Genomic DNA, 16,940 nt, shown 5'->3' on the forward strand with positions numbered 1-16,940 from the left:
CCTAAACATCCCTCCGTACTGCAGTTGCCAAAGTCAAAACAGAAGGAAGCACAGTATTGGCAGTGGATACCGCCATCATTGGTACCCTCCTCACCAGTGCCCAACTGATAAAATGCCTCCCCATTTCCCTAGGATTGTGGAACCTAGCTGTACCGACGTTCTTCTGAAAACATCTCCTCTCCTACTCCCAACATCTCTGGGTACTGAACCTGGCACAGGACAGGACAGTTGGTTTTCCTCACAGCATTTCTCACCAATGGCTTCAGTGAGCTTGTGGCTCTTAAGCAGGCACAGACCTTCATACCACTTGCCTCAACCACCCATGGCCATATCTACCCCAACAATATCAACCTCAGTGGTCACACTGGGAACCATGGAGCTCTCAACTTCCTCATCAGCACCGATCTTGACACTCAACCATGCCTACCCTGATGCGCATCTCAGAAAAATCTCCCCCACAAATGGTTCAGTCCTCTCCAGCTCATCCCCGCCCTGACCATCAGTCATGACTCAAACCATAGGACAGTAGAGAGGAGGACGATGATATACCTCAGTAGGACTTAGCAGTTCCATTTCTAGCAATCTTCATCCTCCCCAGATGTTCGACCTGAAACAATTTCAGAGGTTTTTCAAAGCAGTAGTGCAGTCACAAGTCATACCCTTACAGGAGGTGCAAGAAAATGAGCACAAACTATTAAGAATTTTACAACCTTCCACGTGTTCCCAGATTGCATTACTGATAAATGAGGCCATCATAAAGCCCTTGGAGGCTTTATGGCAAACACTGGCCTCTATCCCACCCACCAACTGCAGAGTCAGCAGAAAATATTTTGTCCCAGTGAAGGACGTGGATTTTCTGTTTTCTTACTGGCAGCCATATTCTTTGGTTATTGATTCTGTCTGCCACCAATCTAGACAACCGCAGTATGTATAAGTCAGCTCCCCAGGACAAGGAGCACAAAAGAGTAGACATTTTCAGGAGGGAAGTCTATTCCTCAGTCATACTCCAGTTTCGAATTTCCAACTACACAGCCCTCCTGGCCAATTACGACAACTCTTCCAATTACATCCAATTTCAAGAGTTGCTCAATGACCTCCTAGAACAAGGTTTCTCAACCTATGGGTCAGGACCCAAATATGGGTCACCATTACATTTCAAAAGGGTCGCCAGGTGTCTCCCCAGGTGGCTCTTAAGGAGCCATTCACACATTTTTTGAATTGCTCTGGGTCACCAAGTCTTTCTGAATTGTCAAAATGGGTCCCCATCTGGAAAAGTTTGGGAACCGCTATCCTGGAACAAAAGAGGCCACAACTGCAGTCCATCATGAAAGAGGGCCAGTCCATTGCCCATATGATGCTTCAAGTGTCGATGGATGTAGCAGACACGATGGCCTGGTCCACGGCAAAGGTGATCATGATGCGCTGAGCTTCCTAGCTGCAGTCCTGTGGTGTTCCCAGGCAACTGCAGACTAAAGTGGAGGATCTGCCCTTTGACAGGGCTCAAATATTTACAGCCAAAACAGATGAAGTACTCCATTCGATGAAAGATTCGTGTACAACACTCTGGACACTTGGAATGTACACACTGCTCAATAAGAGGAAGAGATATACACCATACCAGAGGACAACAGATACGTCCCCTCAAAGGCAGTGCCAGAGGCTGTTTGACAACAAATCTCAGCAAAGGCCGAATAGAAGGGCACAGCATGCCCAGCCCATATCCATGTCCCACTCCATGCCTCCCAAGCAGTAAATTTGAAGCTTTGGTCGAGGGTATGAGTGACCACTCCCTCCATCCTGTGTACAATGTTACAGTAATCTTTGAACAGATGGAGAAGTGTCATGTAGACTAGCTACTCCAGATGGATACTTTGTAACCGTACCCTGGTCTCATCCGCTAGGGATGGTATCTTAGGTGCGACTCTCACTCTGTATCTAATCACCGGAGAGTATATAATTTCTCAGGGATGTTAGGCGTGTATAAAATAAAAACTTAAGACCGAAATTTCAGTGAAAACCACAAGACTATATTGTTTAACAAACAGTGCCTTGAAGAAAATTTGAGGGGCAGTCCCCCAAAGGTTCCGTAACTAACTTACAGAGTCTACGACGCAGAGGGCGATTGGGGTGTAGCTGATGACCTATGACCTCTTGGCTAATTAAAGCCTCAAGTGAGGAACTATCAGGCGTCCCTCGACGGATGATCCTGACACTTGGCGACCTTCAATCCCTTGGCTAATTGGAAGCCGCAGGAGAGGAACAGCCAAGGTGATCCCTCGAAGCAGGAGTTGAGATTGAAGATGGTCGATTCGCCTTCCGCAGAATTTCTGGTCCTCAACGCCTCTTCTCGCGCTTCGGTGCGACTGGATCAAGCAATGGACAACTCTGGATCCTATCTATCCTAAACCTAACCTAAAAATAAAACCTTAAACTAATCCCGATGCGCCCGACGTACAGACACGACGACGGCCGACATGCGTGGACTGACGCAGCCTGACGTACAGACTCGATGACGGGAACTAATCTAACTAAAATACTAAACTAACTAACCTAACTAATCTATTTGAGGAGGTCTGGCCTTCCGGCAGCCTGACTCAAGAAAATACTATATTATATAAAATAGAGGTAGCATAGCCTTCCGCTAGCTTCTCTAGAAGAATATCTTTACAGGACCACTTGCATGCTCTCTTTCTCTCTCTCTTAACCTAAGCTAAGCCTATCCTGACGAAGACCCGACGCGACAGCAACTGCTGCGCGGCAGAAACTTAAATAGTCTGGGTTCATGCAAATTCATTAGGTTCCGTGGTATGATCTAATTGGCTTAGAAAAGATGCTTAACAGCATGTTTTAAAATCATTGGCCGACATAAGATGCTTATGAATATTTATAGATTATTCAAATGTCAACAGGTATACTAGCTTGAATTTTAAATTCTAACAGCTAGATATACAGGTAGCTTTAATACGTGACAAGATCTTAACTTAAAATGGATGTCAGTAGAATTCTCAACTTAAAATGGAGTTTTGGACTCCATTTTGAAATAGGACATGTTTACATATATGGATTGGTTTCACATAGATTTTACATTTATAAACATGAGTGGATGTATATTCATTCAGATATTCCAGTCCTGTATCATTTACATGCACTGTTCAAGGTGATACATTAGAGGCTCATATTGGATGTTACATCTGCATTAATTGGGTTACAATACTTAGCAGTTGGATTGTTACATATTTGTTACACAACTGTGGAGTTGTTACATTATTTTGCTATTCTGCTTTACAACACCACCCACCTCTTCCATCATAGATCCCTCATCACTACAGACTAATAGGTCCTTAAGATTTTAAGAACTGGTTACACCATCCTGTTCCTGTGTATACCCCCTTTCCCGTCCCTCTTCAGGGTCCCCTCTCATGAGCCTCTTCTACAAGCAGAAGCTCAAAAACTTCAGCTTAGGGTCTATAGAGCGAGTTTCACCAGAGTTTCATGAAAGAGGGTTCTATTACAACTGTTTCCTCATGTTGGAAAAAGACAGGGAGATGGAGACCAATCTTAGATATGAAGAAGCTCAACACATTTGTATGCAACAACAAATTCAGGATGGCAATGCTAGGAACTATCATCCCAGCACTGGACGAAGGGGACTTGTTCTCATCCCTCAACCTTCAAGATGTGTGCTTTCATATAACAATACATCCAGTGCACAGAAGGTTCTTCTAGTTTATGGTAGGCAAGAATCATTATCAGTATTGAGTCCTTCCTTTTGGACTATCGACAGCACCACACGTCTTCTCCAAGACCCTGGCAGTAGTCACAGCCTTCCTCAGAAAGCAGGGAGAAGTCATACTCCTGTACCTCAATGGTTGCTTAATCGAAGGATCCTCCCAAAAACACACAATGATTGACAGACCTTACTTGAGACACTTTTACCCGGCTGGGTCTTTTAATAAATGTACAGAAATCTACTCTGGACCCCGCCTAGGAATAAAATTAATCAGAATGCTTTTACATTCTACATGGCCAGGGCATTTCTCCCCCTGAGCTGTTTCAAAACACTGTGCAACATTGTTCAAACTTCTTTACAGTCCCTGGTGACAACTATCCGAATATGTTTAGAGGCCCTAGGACATATGGCAGCCACAACCTTTGTGGTGTCCTTGGAGAGACTCCACATAAGATGCCTACAAGCCTGGCTGTCATCTGTGTATATCCCCAGTCGACACAGCCTCACCAAGCTTGTTACGCCCACACCACAAGTGCTCACATTGCTGTGATGGTGGACCTGCCCACAAAACCTTCTATCTGTAGTCCCCTTACAGGTAATCACTACAGATGCTTTCCTTCTAGGTTGGGGAGCCCACTGCGGGTACTGCATAGTGCAAGGCAGATGGTCACAACGAGAGATGAGGCTGCACATCAATATCTTAGAACTTTGAGCAGGCCACAACTCTTGTCTCTATTTTTTGCCACTGATCCAGGACCATACTATACATGTCCTCACGGACAACACTCCCTGCTGTATTAAATCAACAGGCGGGGGTACCCAATCATGCTCACCAAGACATTAACTTCTGGAACTGATGCATCAAGAACAACATTACACAGACAGCAATGTACATATCAGGCCAGCAGAATACCAGAGCAGTTGAGTTGAGCAGACATTTCTGCCAACACCACGAATGGGAACTCAGGCTGACAATCATTTTACCCATTTTTTGGCAATGGAGATTCCCAGTCATAGACCTCTTTGCCACAAAAATCAACCGCAAATGCCATCACTTCTGTTCCCGAGAGGGATAGGGCAAACCCTCCATAGGGGATGCGTTTACCATACCATGGACAGCTCCTCTTTCATATACACTCTCCCTGATCCCCAAGGTAATCTGCAAGATCTGAGAGGACTGAGGAAAGGTCATCTTAATAACACCATATTGTCCAAGACAACACTGGTTTCTGAACCTCCATTACCTGTCAGTCGCCATACCCGTTCAACTCCCCATCAGTCCTCAATCATTAACTCAACTCAAGGGGCAAACACATCACCCGAAGCTTCAGAGTCTGAAGTTTATTACTTGGCTATTCAATGGTTCCAGAATGATGAATTTACCTGCTCCCAGAGAGTAAAACAGTTCCTCCTCCGCAGTTGCTGCTCCTCCATGAGGTACACCTATCAAAATAAATGGAAGAGGTTTCAGGAATGGTGCAGCCAATGCAGTCTACAAGCACATACTTTCCCAGTACCTACCATGTTGGAATATTTGATGAACCTCAGTGATGTGAGACACTCCATTAGCTCCATAAGAGTCCCATCTATCAGCCATCGTCATTTTCCACGAGCCGGTGAATGTTGTTTCAGTGTTCACCCATCCCATCACTAAGCGGTTCTTAGCAGGTCTCCCAAAAGCACGATCCCACATATGTCCACTTGACCCACCTGGGGAACTGACCCTTGTGTTAGACTCCTTAACAAGACCTCCTTTTGACCCCTTAGTGATGGCCTTAATGTAACACATGGTTGTGAAAGTGTCTTTCCTCATCGCGATCACATCGACATGACGAGGAAGCGAAATTGCAGCCCTTATGATGGATCCATCATATACTCTCTTAGCTGGAGATAAGATTATTCTTAGACCCCATCCGAAGTTTTTACTCCCTCTGACTTTCATGTGAATGAGCCCATTTATCTCCTACTATAAGCCGCATGGCTCTCCGAGGGAGGCAGTACTACATATTCTTGATACAAAAAGGGCTATCACATTCTATATAGATAGAACAAAATCCTTTAGAAAATCTAACAGACTTTTTATATCTATGTCTGGTCCCAGCAGGAACAGCCGTCGCCACACAGCAAATATCCAGGTCGATAGCAACTTGCATAAATACCTGCTTTAGACTCAAAAACAAGGAACTACCACAAGTGGTCACAGCACGCTCCACTCAAATGATGGCTGCATCTCCTGCCTTTCTATACAGTGTCCACTAGTCGACATCTGCAGGGGGGCTACTTGATCTTCTGCATGTACTTTTGTGCAACTTTATGTGTTACTGCAAGGACCAGTACCTACTACCTCCATGAGCGATGCTGTCCTTGCCTCTGCCAATAGATGACTCCAAAGTCCTACCTCTACAGCGGTGGATACTGCTTTTTATTCATCTGAGTGGAGCACCCACATGGACATCACTCGAAGGAGACGAAGTCACTCACCCTGTGCAGTAATGATGGCTCTTCGAGATGTGTTTCCCTGTGGATGCTCCACTACTGTCCCTTTCTGCCCTCTACTTTGGAGTCTGTTGCATGATTTCTGGTAAAAAAGGAATGGAGGATGATTCGCACCCCGTTACTCCTCAGAAAATCCCTGCTTCATTAGCAATTTCGGTCGCTTACATTTGCATCCCTTGTTCAAACTAGGGTGTAAGTGTAGACGTACCTTTAGTGCTTCTCCCCTATCACTATCGCTAAAGATTTGGTCTCACCACTGCCAGAAAATTGAATTCTGGGGAATAAAAAGCTTGTGGGTCTTCAAAACTGACCTTGGATGACTGACCGTGACTGTTAGAATTAATGATATTTAGGAAAAGCATTTTAATGACCAGGCCATCTTCTAGTTAAGCACTTGCTGCTTTTTCTCTTGGATGTGGACCTTGTTTTATGCCTGTGTGTGACATCAGGATTGGATTAGTGCAATATGCTCTGCATGAAGAATGCTTGAAAGTTACTATTCTAAAGTTTTCTCTGTATAGTAGAATTTCAGTGCTGATCTCTACAAGCAGTCATGAATAGCCCTTTGCCCTGCAAAAGGTGTTGTAGGTGTAGCTTGTGTAGAATTTATTACTATTAAAGTTTAGCCATGGGCATCACAGATGAAGGATTACCTATATCATTGCGGAGGTATTAGGGTAGAAGAGGGAGATTTGGCTAAGGGTGGATACTATTAGAGTTTTGGAGTCAGTTGAGAGAGTCCATATCTGTGACTTGGCAAGCACACCCTGTAGAACCTGTAGAGGTTTCACTGAGCCTTTTTATGGAACTGAGAACTATTAGTTATTATGAAGCTGTGGGCCACACTAAATATTGAAATCAGAAACTCTGAGATAAGTGGTATAGATGCAGCTGGTGGTAAAATAGATTTCTTACTTTTGAAACTGATGTTTCCTGGTTTTCTAAATATTTACAATAATTAGTGGTGACAGTTTCGTGTTTTCCAGGTGTTCTTGTACCTCTTCTGTGTAATTTGAACAGCCATACAAAAGGAACTCCACCTTGATTACTCCATTATACAATATGGGTAGAATTCAAGGTGTTGCTTTTAACCTGTAAAACCCAAGGTGGTTCAGGAGCAGTATGCCTGAGGGAGTCCCTTTCTCATCATGACATAGTACCATAGTTCAAATCAGCAGAGTAACTCAAGCTGGAGCTCTCTCGGTAGAAATAAAAGGAAGCTATTGGCTGGGCATTCTGTGAAAGGTTCCTGACTTCTGGACTGTTATGGCCTTAGTCCTCTGGAATGTGGATTGGTAACCTATTTATCACACTGCAAAGCCCATCTTATTTCTCTGGTAGAGCTGTTGAGGGAAGGGTGGCAAAGGATAAAATTGCAGCCAATCCTTTTGCATTATTTTGTGATTTTAATTTGTGGGCTCCTGTAATTACAGTTTTGGGATTTGAAGAAATAAATACAATCTTCAAGTGAACTGTGATGTATTCAGTATGTGTGATCTGAAGATGCTTCACAATTCACAGGGGTTTTTGAAAGTGCATCTTTTTCGGATACAGTTGTGAGAACTCAACAGAATGGGACTGAGAGTTACTACAGTTCTTAACAATAACCTTCACAAGGTTAAAAGGCTGGTGGAGAAATATCAGCGCAGTCTTAGGAATGGATTGTACTCTGCCATTCTGAGTCTGTCTGAGCATTTTAATAATATAAAGTCATCATCTTTCCCAGGTCAGGAATCTCCCAGTAGGAAAATATCTTTTAATAAAAGAAAAAGATCCAAATAGCCTCCACTTGCTTGTACTCATTTCAAACAACATAATGACAGTGTCCCAGCAGATGAAAACCTTTTAATTCAACACTGATTTGTTCACTTGTGCAATTTCTGCTCTTCAGACAATAACAAACACTAGCAAAACCTGTTCTGTGTCAGAGTTTGTTCATTCAAGTTCTTTGTATAAAAAAAAAAAAAAGCTTCATAGCAACATTGTGGATTTATTTATTTCAGTATTTTAATTGAAAACATTTTTGTCAGGAGATTATTTTTATAGTTAGTTAGTAAATATGACAAGGAGTCCTGTAACACCTTATAGACTAACAGATGTATAGGAGCATAAGCTTTCGTGGGCAAAGACCCACTTCATCAGATGCGTGCATCTGACAAAGTGGGTCTTTGACCACGAAAGCTTATGCTCCAATACATCTGTTAGTCTAAAAGGTGCTACAGGACTCCTTGTCGCTTTTACAGATTCAGACTAACACGGCTAGCCCTCTGATACTTGACGTTAGTTAATGAGTTTTTTTCTTTTTCAATTTTGTAAATAGTCTACAAAACACAAGCAACATTGCATTGTATTTTTGCAGTTCTTCTATAATGCTAATTTTCTTTAAATAAATACAAATTTAGAATTAAAATCTCCTGACTTACACTTTTAGCTTGGTTTTCTTTCACACAACTGGCACTAATTTATATATCAACATGTAGATTTTATAGGAAATGTATAGGAAAATTAAGTACAAAAAATACTATAAATAATGGTGTGCACATCTGTATGTAGTTGCACTGTTGCCAACAGCCTGAATCTATACCAAGATCTGCATCCATAATTGATGAGGGTCTCGGTACCTCAATGAGGCATAACTGTGTTGTAAGCAAAACTCGTGAAGTCATTCTGCCGCTCTACTCTGCACTAGTTAGGCCTCAGCTGGAGTACTGTGTCCAGTTCTGGGCACCACATTTCAAGAAAGATGTGGAGAAATTGGAAAGGGTACAGAGAAGAGCGACAAGAATGATTAAAGGTTTAGAGAACATGACCTATGAAGCCAGGCTTCATGAACTGGGCTTGTTTAGTTTGGAAAAAAGAAGATTAAGGGGGGACATGATAGCGGTTTTCAAATATCTAAAAGGGTGTCACGAGGAGGAAGGCGAAAATTTGTTCCTCTTGGTTTCTGAGGACAGGACAAGGAGTAATGGGCTTAAAGTGCAGCAGGGGAGGTTTAGATTGGACATTAGGAAAAAATTCCTAACTGTCAGGGTCGTCAAATATTGGAATAAATTGCCAAGGGAGGTGGTGGAATCTCCCTCTCTGGAGATATTTAAGAACAGGTTAGATAGACATCTGTCAGGGATAGTGTAGATGGAGCTTGATCCTGCCTTGAGGGCGGGGGGCTGGACTCGATGACCTCTCGAGGTCCCTTCCAGTCCTATTATTCTATGATTCTATGATAACCCCAAAATGGTGATGCCTCATTGAGTGCTTGAGTAAACTGTCCTCTTTTTAGTCAGAATCAGGATAACACCAGGGAATTTTTGGTCAGGAATTCATGGCTCTGGAATTGTCATGGCTCTGGAATTTAGTTGTTCTGCCAGAGCTCGGACTTTTTGCATGTCAGGATACACACAGTGCTACTCCTCTGTTTTTACTGGATTTTCCTGTAGAAAGGAAGCATCTGATTGGTCTGCAGATTCGAATGGAAAGGTGATTTATTGTGCAAGAACAAATAAGGAGAAATGTATAGACTTTTTTCACCCCCTCAGTTGTCTTGATTTTAAATCTTCTATAGAACACAGATCATTGTATGCAACTTTTCATACAAATAAATAAACTTAGACAATTAGACAAGGATTAATACAGCGTCAGGTTAGTCATCCACAATTGAAGTGCTATGTGTGAGAGAAATATTAAGCAAGATTACTCAGTGTGCAAAAGAACTTAAAATATGTGAATTATTCTATGAAGCAAAAAAGCTGTGTCTAATAAATGATGGAGCTTTTGTGTTAAAGTTGTTGGTGGTGCTATGCTAGTTTCTGTGCAGTCTCTGCTGAACCAGTAGGGGTATGTTGTTGATCATCACTTTACCACCTAGTTGGACAGCAATCCCAAATCAGGGATAAAAAGGAATGTTGCTTTAAACTGAATTATTTAGATTGGCTTAATCTTCTGTCATTGGTATATTGACAGATAAAATGTTCTGGAAACAGTGCTAATGTCTAGGATGAAATGTCTCATTGGTATGGGCACTCAAGATGGAACTGTCCAAAGAAAGTTATGAAGTTCCTCTATACAGTAGGTGCACCCAGGTAGTTGTTAAGAGAACTGTGCAAGTTTCTTTGCCTGGGTGGACTGTCAAACCTTTTCTGCCTATTTCCTGTGTGTTGCAAAGAAGCTGCACAAAAGGAAGATTAATGGCCAAGCTACTTTTTGAGACAGTATGGTACTTAATGAAAAGTTTGCATTTGAGTTTCCCGGGGTAAAACTCAGGGCTGAGGAAGAGGGAACAAAGTTTGCAGACTGCATGAGAGAGAGAAAGAGTGACAGTAATGTATGAGTTGAGGATTCTGCAAATGACAGTTGCTTATATGAACTCTGTGATCCCACCTCTGTTCAGGGAAATGAGTTTAGGAACATTTTGTAAATAAATCATATTAGAAAATATTCAACTGTGTTACCAATTTCTCATCAAATGAAAAACTGACCTGCTACAAAAGCCCACAAAAATTAATAACATGGCAACAACATAAAGTTGTTTTATGTCCTTTGCGGTGCCCAATACAAAGAGTAGAATTTAAAAGATGTATAGGCTTGTCCTTATTGAGGGAAGCTTCTGTGCTTGGCCACACTTGTTCCCTTGCATCAGATTGCCCCTGACAGAGCAAACAGAGCCTTTGTTTAGCATTCAGCCCTTATTTATTTCAAATCCTAACTTTTAAATCTTATTTGGGGTGGGTGCAAAATATTTTCCTTTTTTTCCTTTCCCCCTTCCCCTTCCCCAGTGTCATTCTCTTCTCTCCTTTGAAGACCAATATTTCTGGGGCTTTGATCCCTGATGGACCACCCATAGGGTAGCTTTGTTTCCTTTTCCCTTCATTGTCACAGAACAGGCCACATTGGAGTAAACTACAGATTAAGAGTTGCTTTGCACTTGGAGACTCTCTCAGGAGCCACAGATGGGGAAAGTGGAGTATTTCCACACTTGCTGCAAGTTCCAGCCCATGTTTTGCCAGAGACATGCTGCCCAGTTGACTAGAAATGGAGGAGAGGTCAGTCCCAGAAAGGAAATTGAGTAGCAAATTTTCCTTTTATGGACATATTAGAAGTTACCTCTTCTTACTGTATTGTATAGGCTGCTTTCAAAATGTATGCATGGCTTCATTTTATGGTATCTTGCTTCAGCACCATGGAAAGTTATAGTAATTAGCTTTTCATTAGCTGTTACTGTGGTAAAATCCGTTGGAAATTCAGACTTATCAGGCTTTCTCATATGCATAGGGGATTAGCAGGATGGATAATTTCCATACTCTAAACAGAGTTTATAAATGTAGTTTCAATGTCATAATGAAGAAATTGCTTAGGTTGCTAATGAATGACAGAGCACTTTTTAAGTGCTTAACGTGCTGCAGTGCTTGACGTAGACTGAAGCAGCTTATCAAAAACCTTGACATTTCCTATAGCTTTACTTCTCCAGTTAATATGAAATGAATAAATTAGACAAGTATTTCACTTGTTCTCACATTTAAAAGGTGAGTCTTCCATTCTTTTTTGTGATGTTACCAGTCGTCACTACATAAATTGGAATCTTAATGAATTTATCATGTCCGAATTGGCATTTGATCTAATTGTCTGTTTCATGTGAAATGACGTCTGATGCTTTTTGAAGGAAAGAACTTTGCAAATATGAACATGACCAATTAGAATTAATAGTTTCAGAGGGGTAGCCGAGTTAGTCTGTACAGGATAAACTTAAACAACAAATAGTCTGGTAGCACTTTAAAGACTAACAAAACATGTAGATGGTATCATGAGCTTTCGTGGGCATAGCCCACTTCTTCAGATGCCAGTCATGTTCATATTCATGTTCGTTCTCTCTCTCTCTTTCTTTTAATGAATTTATGATTCTGGAAGAAAATGATTAAGGTGAGAAATTTATTTAAAAGACATGTTTATGATTTAGGGCACCAGCATAATGAAACTTTTATAAATCTGTCTCACTAATGACAAAATAAAAGGTAAAATTTTCAAAAGTGCCAAAGTGATTTAGGAGCCTACATTCCTAAGTTTCATCGAGACATAAGCTCCTAAATGTTTGTGTCGCTTTCAAAATGGTATTAGGTGCTTTTGAAAATTTGACCTCCTCATTGCCTTTTCTAGAATTTTAACTGTTCACATATACTGTTTGGGATTTTTTAAAACAGTGGTTTTCAATTTTTTAATTTGAAGACCCCCCCAAAAATTCAAATGGAGATGCAGACCTCTTTGGAGATCTTAGATAAAGTCTGTGGCCACTCTCTCCCCCCCCATCCTTCAGTGGTCTGTGGACCACAGGTTGGAAAACACTGTTTTACAGTGACTTTATTTATCCTTGGTAATTTGTGCTCACTGTTTATATTGTTAGCTTTCAAAAAGAAAAGGAGATAATATAGATGTAAAATAAAATTATTTTATTGAATCTTTCCATAAGGGCCCCCATCACCATATATATAACGTAAATATATAACGTAAATTTCCTTAAATCAAATTATATTCTTAAGCAGAATTTTTCTTTCTTTGGCTATCTGTAAATTTTGATTATTGTTGCTGTAAATATTTTTGTTGGTTTTTGTGTGCCAATAATTTTACCAATAAAAATCTAATCCTTTCAAGCCTTCACACATAGCAGTTCAATACTTATTCAATCTCATGAAGAAAGATAAAATCTTGTTATAGTATCTCAATGTTTTTTAGTAGAATTCATCCTGTGGGACAGAATTTTAATCTTGAATACTGTAGTGATGTGTGTGCAAGTATATATGTAGATCTATACTAACACTTTTGAGGAGGAACAAACTAAACTACCTACCAGAATGCAAAGGTTTTTATAAATTGTTTTTTGGGAATGACTGGGAATTTGTGGATCATAGGCATTTAAGGATATGCATTGAATGTTGCAGGTAAGTTGTATCTTTAAGTCTTTTAGAAATCTTTAAGTAACAATAGTCAGATCCTCAAATTATGTTTTATCATAAATTAACACAGTAGACTAAAACATGCTTTTGAAATTGTTTCCATTAGTGTTCAGATATTAGAATTCCAAAAGCTTACAATTTCATAATATTTCAATGACAAACATTTAAAATTAAAACATAAAGTAAAATGTAGAACTGAAAGGTGGATTATAGTGTCAAAAGTGATTATTTTAATAATTTTTCAGGATGAGCAGTGAAGAATTACCAGAGGTTCCAGTACTTTACAGAGATGTCTCCTCCCTTTTGCTAATCCAGATTTTAACCATGCCACAACCATTGCACAAAGGTATGCTGCAAAAATGCATCTATTTAGATTATTGTAAACATAACTGTGTGCGCAGTCATGGTAGTGCTAAAAAGAAAAAAGAAGTCAGAGCTTTTCTGGTGTGTTTTCTGAAATAGTGACTTTGTCTTATCTGCAGAAGGTGGCATTGAACGGAAACTTTTGTTGTGGTTTGACAGGCTTATCTGTGTCCCCTGTTTTCTCTCACCTTATCAGTCAACCAATACAATAAAGAACTGAAGCCTGAGAAAAACTATTAAGTTCTTTTACTGGAAAAAAGGTGACCTCTGCATGACCTTCATCTCCTCTCTCTCTCTAGGGGCAGCTCAGTATTTCAAGTTGAACTGAGTGCTTAAGGGTGAAAAATAGTAATTTATTTTGAATTTAAGAGTTCAGATTGCAGTAATCATGTATAATAGGTGGTCACATACAAAGATGATAATTGTAATAATGCAGCTACTTCAATAGAGTTAGTATATAATATAACTCGGTATAAATTCTTAAATGGACATTTGGTAACTGAGGTCTTAGTTATCAAAATTGAAGCTATTTGAAATCAATCTATATTTGTAAAAAGGACATTTGACCATGGCTTATTTTATGGGTAGTCAATGTACAGCCATAAACAAGGTGACTTAAACTTTTGATTTCACAATTTTGTATTTTTATTTTGGATGCAATTCACAGAAGTACTTATGTGCTTAACTCCCAATTCTAGGCACCATGATCCACAGTACTCGCGCTCACCTGGTACCTAACCCTGTAGGCATCTCAGGTTACTTGTTCAGTAAAAACTCCCTGGGCATCTGTGACTTTGCTCCTAAGCATGAGCATTGCTATCTAATTCTTGGCACCTGGGTGCCTATCTCCTCCCTGAAGCCCCCATTGATTTACACACCAGGGGAAGCTAGGCCATTGAGTCTGAAGAACTTGTCTACTCTGTAAGCTCAGGGTTCGTAGATACTGAATTAGAAGATGTTGGGGTTGTTAACATAGGGCTATAGCAGCTAAACTCATTCCTAACTCTTAGGATAGGAATTGTTGACCCCTGGGTCTCAGTCTGGGGCTCCAGGATCTACAACATCTACATTGCATTATGCCAGCCTGAGTCCAACCATCTAGTCCCAGATTTCCTAACATACTCCCCAAAAGTGGCTGCTCTAGCCCTCTCTTCGTGATGCAGTGTGGGAAAACTTGACTGTCCAGGGGACAAAGAAAGTCAGTGCATGGGATTCTGAGAAACCTTTGGTGGATTCCCATAGCATGAGTCCACTAGGTTTCTGTCTACGCTGCAAAGCAATAGGTCGGGATGGGATAGCCAACACCCAGCCTACCCCGGGTGCAAGGCAGGATAAGGGATGCCCTGAAGGTAAGGTCCTTCTGGCTCTGCCCTTCCACCATGTGGGGCCCTGTATCCAAGCCTTGGGTTATTGTGATTTGTATTTAGATAGTAGGGGGGTTAGACTTGATCCTGTATCTTAATTCTGGGCTAACATTGGATACCTAAACATACCCTAAATCGTGTGTGGACCTAATCTCGTAGGTGTGGCCAGAGGATGCCTACTGGATCAGGCCCCTCAGGCAAATTGATATTAAATAGCCCAGGAACCTACCACATAACATTTAGCCTATTCAGAAGGGTTCTCACCCCCACTTTTCCAGTCTATGAAGTATTACGTTGATGGAAAAATAGGATTGGTAAAACCAAAGTCCCCACTTTTTTGTAATTATTGTTTCATAAAAAAAACTAAACAAGGAAGGAAGGAAAGCCTTCCATGACTCTCATTTCCAAATCCAGGGATGGGAGCTCCAGTGAAATTTGTTGTTCTTGTTATTTATACATACAATAATAATGATATTTAGCTCTTATGTAATGCATATGTAATTCACAAAGTAAACAATCATGATGACCATTATACTTAAGGTGAAATTGATACAAAGAGAAGTGAAGTGATTTGCAAAGGTCACACAGTAGATCAGTGGTAGAGCTGAGAATAGAATCCACATCTCACCATGCTCCTTTCCCAAGCTTACTCCAACTTCTCAGAGCACAGTAATTATGGTATGAGTGGACATGAGGAGTGTGAGAACTTGTATATTCTTATCCCAATAATGCTCTTTAAACTAAAGTGTTTAATAAAAATAAAATGGTATTGCCATATGAAGCTTAACCTAGGCCCAGGAGTTTCTGAGCTGTAAGAACAGAAAATCTATATTTAGAATACATAAAGTTTTTTTCCTAATTTTTTTGCCAGAGATGATTTTATGCTCCCATTGCATCTAATTGCAATACCGTTTCTTTGAAGAGCAAAGACAATTTTAAAGTCATAAAATATTTGTACAGTTGATTATTGTTCCTGGGGTAAACTATTGCTGCCTTATTCTTCAAGTATTTAATGTGTCAATTAATCTTTCTAGCTTCAGATCCCTTTCTGGGATTCAATCATAGTTTTCTTTGAGAACATTAGCACTTCAGAGGGAGAATCTAAACTTCATATATTGCCCTTAAAGTCTAGCTCTGGGAATTGCATTAATTACTTTATTAACTGTTGTACTGTATTGGTATCTTTTTCATTCCTACATTGATTAAGGTAAAATAATATCATCATACTGTTCAATCTCTTCATTCAGAGAGTGAAAATTGATCTGAATCCATCATTTAAAAAAAAGGACCCAGTAAGTGTTTTATTATAGAGGCTGAATAGTGGAGGCCAGAACATTTGCAGGCTCTAGTCACATCAGTTTATTAAGAGAGGAGTAAGAGGGTACACGTTGTATTTGTAGAGTGCACCTGCTATGTAGTATGACCTACAAAATAAATCGTGTTCATTTGCTGAAACAGTTTGTGAATTTTAAAAACCTAAAAAATCTAAGATGGGCAGAGCCAATATGTGCTTGACATGCTTGGCATTGTGATTAAGATTAAAGTACTTTTTATATGTTCAGGGTATTGTGAATTCATCTTTACAATGTGAGATGAAATATATTGCTGTTTTAAAACACAAATTTTTGTGCTTTTGAGCTAGCATTTATGCAGCCATCATACAGTACACAAAATAGACAGTTCTTGTGGAATGTTTCAAGATTGTGTAGTAAATGATGTAGTCTGTAGAAGCCCTGACATGCTTGTTGTATAAGTAGACAGCTATATAATGTATGTAGTAGGAGACTGCAGAAACAGAAAAGATGGTCTTGTGCATAAGGAATTGAATGATATTCTTTTGAATTGCATTCTGTCCCTTTTTTTGCCATAGTATTCTTATTGTTGGGCATATCACATAAGCCAGACTTTTCACTCACCATAAGTTTCACATTTCCTGGGTGCCTGACTTGAGACTGCATGGTCAAATTTGACTCAAAGCTGTAATAAAGTCAAGGAGAACTATGCTTTGAACATATAAATATCATATACATGCTAAGTACTCTGAAAAAT

General features: G+C 40.2%; 1 protein-coding gene across 5 annotated transcripts in view; it reads left to right on the forward strand.

The window, feature by feature from the left end:
- Window positions 1–16,940, forward strand: part of UBR3 (ubiquitin protein ligase E3 component n-recognin 3) — a 242,138-nt gene that overhangs the window by 187,860 nt on the left and 37,338 nt on the right. For all 5 annotated transcript variants that reach the window (XM_075933593.1, XM_075933589.1, XM_075933590.1 and 2 more), the window contains one exon: window positions 13,410–13,510. In XM_075933593.1, coding sequence (XP_075789708.1) covers window positions 13,410–13,510 — 101 coding nt within the window. The remainder of the gene's footprint in view (window positions 1–13,409; window positions 13,511–16,940) is intronic.

Source organism: Pelodiscus sinensis, chromosome 7 (genome assembly GCF_049634645.1).
Source record: "Pelodiscus sinensis isolate JC-2024 chromosome 7, ASM4963464v1, whole genome shotgun sequence".
In the NCBI taxonomy this organism is placed as follows: domain Eukaryota; kingdom Metazoa; phylum Chordata; order Testudines; family Trionychidae; genus Pelodiscus; species Pelodiscus sinensis.